This window comes from Melanaphis sacchari, unplaced genomic scaffold (genome assembly GCF_002803265.2).
Source record: "Melanaphis sacchari strain LSU unplaced genomic scaffold, SCAv2.0 Contig177_pilon_pilon, whole genome shotgun sequence".
Taxonomy (NCBI): Eukaryota; Metazoa; Arthropoda; class Insecta; order Hemiptera; family Aphididae; genus Melanaphis; species Melanaphis sacchari.
The window spans coordinates 55996-69210 of record NW_020270834.1 but is presented as its reverse complement, the minus strand read 5'-3'; the positions used below and the strand labels follow the sequence as shown (position 1 = coordinate 69210).

General features: G+C 24.5%; 1 protein-coding gene across 2 annotated transcripts in view; it reads left to right on the top strand.

Moving 5' to 3' along the window:
• The window catches only part of LOC112592478 (sex peptide receptor), a 204376-nt gene extending 192564 nt beyond the window's left edge, over nucleotides 1-11812 (top strand). Inside the window, exons 7-8 of one of the 2 annotated variants that reach the window (XM_025336542.1) lie at nucleotides 342-498; nucleotides 10989-11812. In XM_025336542.1, coding sequence (XP_025192327.1) covers nucleotides 342-498; nucleotides 10989-11258 — 427 coding nt within the window. In that variant the 3' untranslated portion in view covers nucleotides 11259-11812. The remainder of the gene's footprint in view (nucleotides 1-341; nucleotides 499-10988) is intronic. The other variant, XM_025336540.1, reaches the window with a different exon arrangement.
• Nucleotides 11813-13215: the final 1403 nt, after the last annotated feature.

Genomic DNA, 13215 nt, shown 5'->3' with positions numbered 1-13215 from the left:
TCATAAATTTTTATTTTGAATAATAATTTGTTAATGAAATGAAAATATATTTGAATTTAATATTTATTATTTTTTCATGAGTAATTTATGCAATATTAGTTAGTACAGTTAATTCACCTGCTAAGTTACCTTTTCATAAACAAAAATGTCAAAACACTCTATTCCTATTTTTATAAAATTTGTAAAATGTATTTATGAAAAATAATAATTATACCCTTCCTTTATGCTATTTTAATTTAAAAATATTTCAAAATAAGATGGTTTATTTTATTCAATATTATGAGGTATATGTTCTGTAATTATCTATCATGCAATAATACTGTTTATCATTACTGTTTCAGAGCTATGAGAGATGCGCAATTAAAAAGAGACAAATTATTCAAAGAGAACAGAAAGAACGAATGCAAACGTCTAAGAGATTCTAATTGCACAACATTGATGCTCATTGTCGTTGTGACGGTTTTCCTAATGACTGAAATTCCATTGGCTGTAGTAACGGTGAGTAAATTTACATAATGACTTTTAAGGTTCAAACATTTTTAATTATTTGTCAGACACATTTTATTGAAAATTAATGGTGATATATTAAAATAATAACTTTAACATAGAAAAAAAATTTTCAAAGTGCTTTGATTTCACACTTGAAATGTATGATAATTGATAATATTATCATATTTATTTTCTTCAAACATTTTATTAATAAATGTAGGTCTAGTGGTTCGTAAAAGAAATAATTTCGTTACGATAAAATAAATACACGACAGCATTTAATATAAGATGACGTATCGAAATAATTAAACACAAATAAAATGTTATATTAAACATAAGTGATTTAAATTGTATAAGATATTGAACAATAATTTTTTTTTAAATATAATTTATCTGAATAATATTCTTCAACACAGTTTTTTTTTTGTTTTTTTTTTTACAATTCATCACTCAATAAGATTTGTTTGATTTTATAGTAGGTAATTTTATTTTTACAATAATAACTGAATAGACTTGAGTAGCATGATCATAACAATTTTCAATATATTCAATGTCTTGAAATAAAAAATAAACTGCAATCAAAGCTATAATGTTATCTAAAATTCAACATGTTCAATCTTCTAATTAATTAGTAGGGAATGTCGTTAGCTACTATTTAAATTGTTTGGAAAAATAAATATGCAAGCAGACATTCAGTCGATCACTGCAAATATCGTTATTATTTTATTTCTACAATTTGATCACAACCTTTTATTACTTTCTTCATATTTACATAGATTTATATTATTATGATCCTAATCAATTGTGAAATAAAAAAATTTCCAGCGCATGTTTCATTATTAATCTACAATATTAATATTATTATATTACGATATTATTTATGACATAATTGTTTGCTGTCGAAAGACTATTTTCATCACTATCGTTTTAAGTCAAGCCTTAAAAATTGCCAAGACATTTATCTCTATAATATTTTAATGCGGTCTTAATGATATTTAAATAGAATTTTTTCTATTCAAGTTGTAAAAACGTATATAATAGTTTCATCACTCCAATTTATCAGCATTTAATTCTAACAGAAATACCATAATATGTTAAAGCATAATAACAATCAATGATTAATTTTTGGTTCATATTAAATACACGTATACACTACATTTACGTTCTAAATACACTAATAATTGTAAAAACGTTAGTTTAATACTTTAAAATATATTTCCCACAATTTTTCATAAAATTATGTCAATTTTACATGATATGTTAATTTATATAATTATATAAAAAATGTATATCATTATATAATTATCAATTCTGAAATAAACCATAATAATTTTTTTAAATATCTTTTAGAAATATTTTTAAATTAATAATTATAATAATCCTCTATCAATAAAATGCCAAACATTGTATTATAACATTAATCTTAAGAAAACCACTAAGCTAACTTCAATCCATTCAAAAGCTATGAAACGTAATCCATTCGGACTTTATCATCTTTACCAGTAAAATTACGTATTAAGACCACAATCTGGCAATCATAATTATTTAAAAATAAAAATGAATAAATTATATTTATTTTAATTTTTAACTTAAATTATTTATAATATATTCTAGTTTTACCACAACTCGTTCTAACATTATCAGTCTAGCATATAGGTTAATTAATATTAGTAAGTTCCATTTTATATTCTGAGCTGAGTGATGAATGTATTGGTTTTACATCAAAGTGTGTGTGTGCGTTTTGAAGCAGTAAAAATGCTATCACTTTAAACTTTGATGGTTATTTGGTTATTCCTGATAACAAATTCGATACTTTAAAAAAATTCATAGTACTTTTTAAAATAATTGAAAACAAACAATTACGGAAATATTTATACTCGTACCTAACTGGTTTTTGACTGTTTTTATAAGAATTTAAAATTTAAATTTTTACAAAGCCGTGAAAATATTTTACAAATTAATATGTGGTTAAACATTGATAAAATATTTTATTTTAATAGCTAAATCTTAAAAAAATAAATATACTAACAAGGTTTCACATAAGTCATAAGTTCATCACAATAAAAAAAATAAAATAAATGCATAGTTTTTTTAAAGACCTTCGAAGATTAAAATTTGACAAAATTAAATATTTAAATGAGAAATAACTATTTTCTATTTATCGAGCGATTATGGTTTAATTCATAAACATTAACTATAGAGACTTGCAACTTTTTACCATAACCTACCTACAACTATTATTTTTTATAGATAGTTATACTTCCAAAATATTAAGACTAATTATACCACGATTTACGTGTACATCATGCTACAGTAAGACGATGTTCAATTAACTAAACAATAAAATATTATAATATAGTAAACGATATTCTTGGCAAAATTAGTTAAACCACTCGAACTAGTAATAGAATATAGACTATTAAATTACAAATAGTGATATAAATAAATCATAAAATACAAAATATCCTTAGAAATAAAAACTGACACGTCATTTCCATTCACAATCGTTATCCCAAAGCAATAATATATCATTGAATTCAAATTTAACACATCCATTATAGTTACCTACTCAATAACGAGGTACACTCGAAATCTACTATACAACAAAGTGACTTTTTTTATTTATTTTGCCATAAACACGTTTATACAATAAATTTTGAACTTCATATCAGTTTTAAATTTATAATAATAAATATAACACTGCCTTGGGTCACGATACAAACGCCCAGCAGGCAGCAGTGTATCATTTGTATTCGCTCCAATTATTTAGCTGTAACCAACGTTTATTTTATTTTTTTTTATTTCCTCAAAAGTTCCTTTGAAAAATATATTAGTAAAAATGTATTTATCCAAAATAAATAAACATTGAAAATAATATACCATTATAACACTACACTTAACAAAATTATCGCGGGAAATATAAAAATAAATTATTTTGATTGAGAGATAATGTGTTCGTTCAAAAATTAAAATAAATCAAGTAAAACAAGTTGTACGTTATAATATTTAAATCGTATCCAAAGCTAAAATTTCTATTTATTAACATTTTTTTTTCCAAATATAGTTATGTCTACAATTTAGCTTAAATTGGATTGAATAGAAAATTTTTTTTTTATATATGTTTTCAAATTTTAATTAAAATGCATACGATTGAATAATTGAAGTTTTTGAGAATTCATTTTAAAAAACGAGTATAAAATGGTATTTATCTAATGAAGATCTGTAATCACTATTTTATATTTCATAAGTTTACTATTAATAAATTTATACAATAAGTTAAATTGAATAAAATTTAAGATTTTTACCTTAAACATGCTGTGGACTATAGTTGTTGAAGTTCATTTAATAATCGATAATATGACACGAGTTTGTTGTTTAAATTTAATATTTTATGCGTGAAAATTTAGTAACATTAATTGTTTAAATTATTTCATAATTCAACAAAAAAATGCTTAATCAGACAATTTTTTGTATATTTTTCAATTTTTCATTGTACATACAATAATCCTAATCTTGATTATTTTATATATTGATATATAGGTATTAATAATTACTACTGTAATATGCTAAATTTTTATTTTGTTTATCGGTTTTTTTTTGTTTTTTTTTTTTTTTTATGCTGCACATAATGTAATTAATTATTCAAAAATTGTTATTAATCGTGTTAACAGAAATTAATAACTTTTATACAGAACATATAGATATTTTATTTTACTATTATTTTCGATTTACAAATAATAAAAATTGTGTTATAAAAATATATTGATCTTTCTTTTCGTTGGCTCGTTGGTAATATAATATCTATCTACCTACTTATACTTATTTTTAGAAGTTACAAATATAATTTACTCATCACTGAAATACATAAATAATCCATTAGTCGAATAGGTAGGTAATATTTATGGTTACAATATTTTACATAAAAAGCTATAATAATTTTGATATATTGAAATATCATGTTTTATTCTATATATTAACCAAATAATATTACTATCTAAACATCGTTGATCAATAATTTTTTATTAACCAATCGACATAAAAAATTATTAATTTATCTTGAAAAAAAACAAACAAATTCTTCGATATTTAATCAAAATACATAAAATCAGCCATTATATAATTTAACAACTAATTAAAAAGATAACTCAATATATCATATCAAAAACCTTATTTCACCATCAAATAATTAATCTTACTCGCTTAAATTACTTTGTTTTATTTATTTAACCTAACACAGATACTAAAAAAAAAAAAACCCATCCTAGTTCAATAGCATTAATGTAATGTATAAAATTCAATCCGGCTTATAGAATAGAACACAAATTTGAAAAATTGACAAAATTGTGGAACACATGACACAAAAAAATATGTTAAAACACTTGAAGCCTATGTATATTGTTTTCAGAAAAATGTAAATTGAAATCAATTATTGCCATAGCCCATAGGATGAATCATTTTTTTTTACTCGCAAAACATTTTGATTTTACATTTTTTTTATTCTTTAAAAAAATGTCTGTATATTTCATTTTTATTATTTATACAAACTATAATACATGTTATTGTTTGTATCAGATTTTTTTTTTTAATCTAAACTTTCAACTTTTATGGTGCAAATCGATTACCTTTAAAAATAATATGGTTTATTAATTTTAAAAACAAAATTTTAAATTATTAACATTCAAAAGATAGCTTAATAATCACAAAACCTCATATTTATGCACTAATGCATCATATTGTCCTTAATATAAGATAAAATACAATGTATCAACCATAAATATCAATTTACTATTTTATAATGATATTGGTATCAAGTATCAAATATATATCAAATATTTAAGTAAATACCAACCTACTGTCTTTGCCTTTACGCTACATATGTGTATCTTTATTTCACTTTTGATAACCATCAATGATTTCTTTATTCTTTAAGTACCGTGCTCAGTTTATTCAGTTTAATCTGGTTTCAATAACCTCCAATACATCACCTTATTTCATAACTTGATACAATATCCTCACATCTCTTGAAAAGTCACTTACTCATAGACAAATATTTGATTGAATTTTAGGGAGGGAGCTTAAAACTTTCTTTACATTGTTGTAAAATAGATATATATTTAATATTTTGAAAAATGTTCAATGATTTTGGAAGAAGAGCTAAGCAACCGAAGTCCCTCCCCCCCCCCCCCATCTCATCCTATATTATTAATTATCACATTTGATGATAAAGATTTATAAAAAAAAAAAAAATGTTATTATAATAATATAGTTAAGATAGTCCCTACCATAAATTTCACATATATTAAGCATTAGGTTAATACTATTTTAATAGAAATCTTAAGTCACATTATCGAAAGATAAAAAGTAATAAGTATGTTTAATATTTAATATAATATTTAATAATTATAACATATATTATATTGATCATTCTTCAAGATTTTATATTTCAGTTTTAATTTTAAAAACAATTCATTTTGTAACTGTAACACAAAAAGCGTATTAATAATATGCCAAAACCGTTTATTACTTATTTATAATTTGTCAATAAATGCATACAGTCATTACTATCTGAAGAACAAAAACTAAAAAAAAAAAACTATACAAAAAATCAGTAAATAAAATAAATTCATACAAGGAATAATCAAATTAATGTTTTTAAACATGATTTATAATTTTTATCAGTCTATAATCAATAAATCAACCTAAAAAAATATGTAGGTATCTGCAGGTATTTCACCAAAGCAAATTTTCTATAAAATTAACATTTATTTTACAGGTATTTAATAAAGATACGTGCTATAAAAAATAATATTTTATAGAATATTATATCGTTTAAAATTAATAATGTTTTCCTACCTAAGTATCCTTAGAAATTTTATACTAGGGCACATTTAAAACATCCAAAGAAAATAATATTAATAATAAAAGTAAGAAAAAGAAAAATATCACACACCATCTTGAATATCTATATTAGACTAAAGTTATTATTAACTTTTAGGAAAATCTATAACTCTATATTTCTGTAGACAAAAATAAAATTATGAACTTTTAAAATAGTTAGTGTTTTGGCTTAATAATATTTCATGGATTTAAAAACTTATTTTTTGATGATCTTAATCTTCTGCCAACACAATTTCATATCAAACTCTAGTTCAAACCCTCATTTTTATTACATTATTTGTAATCTATGAATTTATGAAACACATGAATTCAATCAAAATATTATTAGCTGATTAAAAATGAATATTAGTTTAACTTACTAAAATAATAAAGGAAAATATATTTAAATCATTAATGGTTACATTTATTTAATTTTTATATTATTATTTTTATCTCTTTTAACATTTAAAAAAAAAAAGTTTACAATTATGATTACATAAGTACGAAGAAACTTTTTAAATATATTTGTTTCTATAAAATGTATTTTTATTTATATTTATATTCTAGAATATTGTACGTGTATCTTTATCATTAATATCTATCCATTTATTTCTACGTCATATAAGTACTAAATAATTGTATTACAGACAACGCTTTAAACACGATATTTTTATTTATATTGTTTATTGATAAAAACTCGTGTTTTCTATAAAATGAGGACAAAAATTATAGTACGAAAATTGAAGTAAAATAGTCAAATAAATACTGAAAACTTCCTGAACAGTTGGTTATCGAGTATATATCTATAATGTATATTTATATGCGGTGTATTTGAGATTTTTATGAGATTACATATTGCGTGGATTCAAATTTAAAATTACAAAAGGAATAATATTGTATAAATAAATAACTATTATATTACAATAAATATTAATTATCCATATAACAAGTAAGCTTACTGGAATTAATAAAAAATATATTATACCATCCCTCAACAGTTAACTTTAACTGTAAACATTTCTCGTTATAATCATTATGTAAATCAAATTTTTGTTCTATCTATAAAAATATATTGAGTGAAAATAAAATGAAACTAAACATATAAAAATTTCTTCGAAGTATTTTTCGTTTTTGTAATTGAATGCTTTCCGGTTTGTTATTAGCACTACTAAAAAAATTATCTTCTTCCGGTAAAACGTCAGTTATAATACTGAATGTTTATAAATGCATATTCTATTTTTCTCCATGCATAATAATATCAAAATTCAAAAGTATTAAGTTCAGTACATTATATTAAAACTTTTTAAATTTAATCTAAGAGTCTTTTCAAAAGAATTGATTCAAACTAGACAATGGTTTTTGAACTAAAAATTATAATAATAAAAACAACCGGATGCGATGAAAATCGAGTATGTTTGCCATTTCGTTTTACTCATCTCAGCGTGAAAAATTTTAAGAGGGCTATAATATGTGTAAATAATATAAAACTATAAATTTAAAATCAATAAAATAATGATGCAATTCTCTATAGGCAATATTAAACATTTATCATCGAATTCATAAACTTTTGAATTTTAATAACTGTAAAATTATACTTGCAACCATGCAATGTATTTTTCTGAGTACGCTAAACAATGATCAATACTAAATACTATACCTTATAACACTGCTTAGTATAATTTTTAGAAAGGTCTTGTTACTCTAATTATTTGAATACAAATTTATGCTAATTTTCCAATACCATAATAATCCTAGTCTACTTGCAAGTACCAACATATATCTAGTAAGTACTTTTCACTCGGGTATATCGAAATTCCATCCGTTAGTTTTTTTTTCTTCTGATTTTTCATGAATCGTATTTTTTAAAGTTGCATACTAACTGAGAACGCGATCATGGTTCTCATTTTTATTTATTAGTATCACTTTTTATATGATAGAATAAATATGCAATTAAATGTAATCCGATACCTATACTGAGAACAGTGGGCACCTAAAGAGAGTTTTTTTATTATAAATATATGTTAATGATGTAAAACTATTTCTTTCTCACAAGTATAATTTACGTAAATACTATAGATTCAACGATTATCTATAGGTACTGAATAATATGACGTTTAACTAAGACCACAATCTAAATTCTGCATTCTGGATTTATACTTAAACCAATTCTACCGGCTTAAGTATAAATCCGCGCGATCAAATGTCACAAGTCTTCATAATATTATTTCCCGTAAACGGACCATAGCGTTTCCACGAACAATGAAAAGTGAATTTGTTTTTTGTGATCTATCGAAATCTCCAATGCATGTCCCACCGTTTAATCAATATTAAAATAACATTAAGACGATACCGTAATTATCGGCGGAGTACGATTGCGCGCGGTTTACCTTTTTAGGTATACGATTGCGCGCAGTGCCAGAATAACAAAAGACAACATTTTAATTACTCAAAGGCGTACGATTGCGCGTGAAATTGAGTGCGACGTTGCCAAATGTATTACGTAAATAATAAAAATACAAAAAGTTAATAATATTAAAAATATGTTATTTAAAAAAAATTAAAAAATTTACGTAAATAATAAAAAATAATACAAAATAAAGAAATTTAATAATTGAAAAAATATAATACTCGTAAATTAATATTTAAATTAAATTTTAAACCCCCGATGCCTATTTCCAACTATGGCCAAATACTTTAGTAAATTTTCTGGTGTTTTATTGTTTACATAATGTTTGTATTCATTTTTCAAATTTTCAATTTTCCTTGATTCTTCATTCGATTTTGGTTTTATTATACCTTTGGAAATGGTTAATAATTTGGTAACTGTTTCTGCCTGAGTTTCCATAAGGGTAGCTATAACGACAAATATTGGTGGATGAGCACTATTAAACTGTGCATTATATGTACTATGGAAACTTTCAGCCCCGTTTGTAGTCCTAAAAATAAATAATATAATATTATAGTTAACACATTTTTTTTTAAAACTATTATTAGTAAATATTTACCTAGGATTTGATGATGGTGTTTCAGCCCATAAAATAGGTGGAAATTTACAACCCGGTTCAATATACGGTTCCAAAACATAATCCGAAAAAAGTTGTCCAACTGAAATATTTGGACATACACTTATAAGTTCGACAAAAGCATCCTCGACATCATCTGGAGCTATAAAAGAAAGTCCGAAAAATGATTTGAGCCATATTTGTAAATCGTTATTTTTATCGTTATATGCCGTTCTTAATTTTGATTCACCATTAATCTGAAAATTGATTTTGATTATTGACATTGTAATTTTTAAAAATATTTTTATTTGATTCAACTTACTTTGCGCCACCAAGCTTGTCCCAAGTGAAAACGGCATGTTTTAATTTGTACAGCCGGAAAAACTTCTTTTACTGCTTCAATAGCACCAATTTCAAAATCAATGTGAAGTATTTTAATTTTAAAAATAAGTGATTGTTTTTCACATATACTGATTAAATACTTCCATACATTAATATATGTATTTTTAAATTTATCATTTAAAAAAAAATACACCAAATGTGCGTAAATGCCATTTTTATAACCATGAATGGTGTATAATTGCAAAAAAAATTTTGGAGCATATTCGAATGTTCCGTCTGTAAATACATCGGTACAACTGGTCAGACATTGAAGATTTTCTTTAGTGGTTAAACAAATAAAAGTAGAATCTTCGGGTAAATGTACAAACTTTTCCCCTCTAAACATTAAAAAATCTGCATCTTGAAATTCATTTATTTTTGTAATTGCATCTTCAGAAGATGTTGGATAGGGAGGGAGATTTTTTCTTCGTTCAATATACATTGCCTTTCTAACCGATTTTAAATCTTTATGTTCTAATTCAGTACTTACGCTATTCATAAGTTCATTTCTAATTAACTTTATTGGCCGGGTAGATATATTACTTGTAGCTTTTCGCTTGCAACTTTCTCTCAACACTTGTCGATCAATTTTTTGTATCGGATCAACAGGATGGTTATGTTCACTAGCATTTTCTATAATTAAATCATCAATCGTCATCAACACTGTGGACGTACACTGTTTTTTACAGCACCTCCATCTTACATATCCATCAGCCCGCTGCCTGATACACCTAAATTTGTGCCCATTGACTAGCAACAAATCATTTCCCCTCTCCGATGTAATACGTCGAATTTCGTTTTCCATTTTTAAAAAATCAACACAAAATTTTACACTGTAACACAATTCAAACACCGAACACAACTGATAGTTAATTGATATAGTCACATCATGCACGATTATAGTATAGGTATATTCGTACATGTATGGACATTTACAATAAAGATAATATTTTTAATAATATAACCAATTCATTCTTAGTGATGGGAAGTTTGTCTGATATCGGCAAAAATAAGTAATTAATAATCTACTATAATCTACTATGGTATCGTACGGATTTACCATGGACCTATATCCTATATATTTGGCAACGTTGCTTAAAAGTTAAAATAATATAGCGCGCGCAATCGTACGCTTAAAAAGATACCGCTGATAAGGACCGCGCGCAATCGTATCGCGCCCGTAATTATATAAGGTACTTTACAATATTATGCGATATCGTTTAATTTTGTGTTCTGTAGGTGCTGCACATAATATCAAGCAGTATCAAAGAAATACTCGACTATTCGGTGGCCAACCTGTTGGTGTTGTTCACCAATTTCTTCATAATCGTCAGCTATCCGATCAACTTCGCCATTTATTGCGGCATGTCCAGGCAGTTCCGGGAAACGTTCAAAGAGCTGTTCATCAGAGGCTCGGTGCAAATAAACCGTAAACACGGGGTCGGCGGCAGCTCCCGCTACTCATTGGTCAACGGACCCAGGACATGTACCAACGAATCGCTTTTATAAATTTATTACGAACGCTTATAATATAATCTGTTATTGTGTGCATGCGCACAATTTACTTTCAAAACCACTCGTCGGACAATTAATTGATATTGATAACAATAACCAGCCAACATAAGTATCCATTAAAAAACCAAAAACCAAATACCCACTTACGGCTGTACATATACCTATTATACCATTAATGTGAAAGAAAATGGGGAGAAGGTAAAAGTAATAATTGATACGCACAGTCCAGCACAGTTCATATTATTACGTAGGTAGGCAGCATAATAATAAAATTGTTCAAAACCAAATGATTAATACGCACAAACCTTGTTACCAAAATGTACGTTCTGAAAAGTCCCATTTAAAGCAGTATAGAATATAGAAATTAAATGTTGAAATCGTTAAAATGACCAATGGATTATAATGTGCATACATTTTTTTTCTATCTTTGTAATTGTGTATTTTATTTCGTATAAGAGTCTTGTCTTAAACCCGGTAAATCGCTTCAAAAATTCACCTACAAAAATAATAAATGAATTTTAAATTTGAATCAATTCATTGACATTTAAACGAGCACTTATGTAATCAATTTAATTTTTAAGCCGATAATGCAATGACTACATTTACCTATTTTGTTTTTTTTCATTTTATCTCAATAGTAATGTGTTAAATTAAACTTTATAATATAGCAATATTAAATAAATTAAAAATAATCAAACACCGTGAAAAATCATTGATTATTATTTTTTTTTATAGTAAGATAAATTGCTGTACAGACCCTTTTCATATAAAATGTTTTTTTTTTTTTAATTATCTTTATGGGATATTAACAATTGGCACAATGTAAGTTATTTGTCATTCGATTTTTTATTTATTTATTTTTTATTTTTTTGTTGTTCGAAGCGAGAACAGATGAAGGGATTATTACATGCAATTAATTTTCCTTAAAGTAATCAATTTATGTCAAATAACATTATTTATTTATTTATTATTACTTCTTTCTTTCTTTTTTTTTTTTTATTAGAACATATAAATTTCTAGGTATTATATTACGTAGATTCCAATCTCACAATATGTTTACTAAAAAACATCTTAAATCGTTTTAAATCAAATGCACTAGTTTGATTTTGTAATATTAAAGTTAATTAAATTTACAAAGTATATTGTATATATTCAAATTTACTTTTAGTAATTGCTATTTATGTCAAAAAATGTTTAGCCATCAAGTAATTAGGGCCATTTTGATCTTTCAGCAATACAATTAAACAATACCTACATTAATCATAAAATTCCTAAGAAAACTTAATATTTAATTTTAAAAAATAAAAGATTTTTATTTATTCAATAAAAATGATTTAAGTGGAAAAAGAAATGATAAATAATTTATATTGTAATGGCTATGGCCATAGTATCATCAGGTATCTAATTCAATCATTGCATCTATTACTATGCATAAATATGTTATCATTTTATCATAGTTATAATTTCCACATATCTGTGGACAAATTTTACTTATTGTTGACTTGAAAAAAATTGTATTTCTTTAATTCTGTTAAGAATAATAATATTATGTTCATCGTTGACTCATTCTATTATTTTGCAGTTCATTAATATTTTAAATACTAATCAATCCTGGTTTATAGAATACTTTGATTAAGTATCTATACATTTTTCAATCACTTCTAATTTAATTATTTATGAATTGTGTATATAAACATACCGTTCAATTAAAATTTTTCACTAATTAATAAACACTAATAAGTATCTTGTAAGTAATGGTAATGTTATTACTTATTTTATTTAAACCATCTTAAGTTCAAAACCATGCCAAATATAATAAGAATAAATTAATCTATTTGTACACAAACTCAATAACAAACATTATACTAAATACGAGTATATAAGTATTTTTCCATATATATAGAAATGCCTACTTAAATACTAGTATTTTTTTCAGGTCGTGTACAAAGGT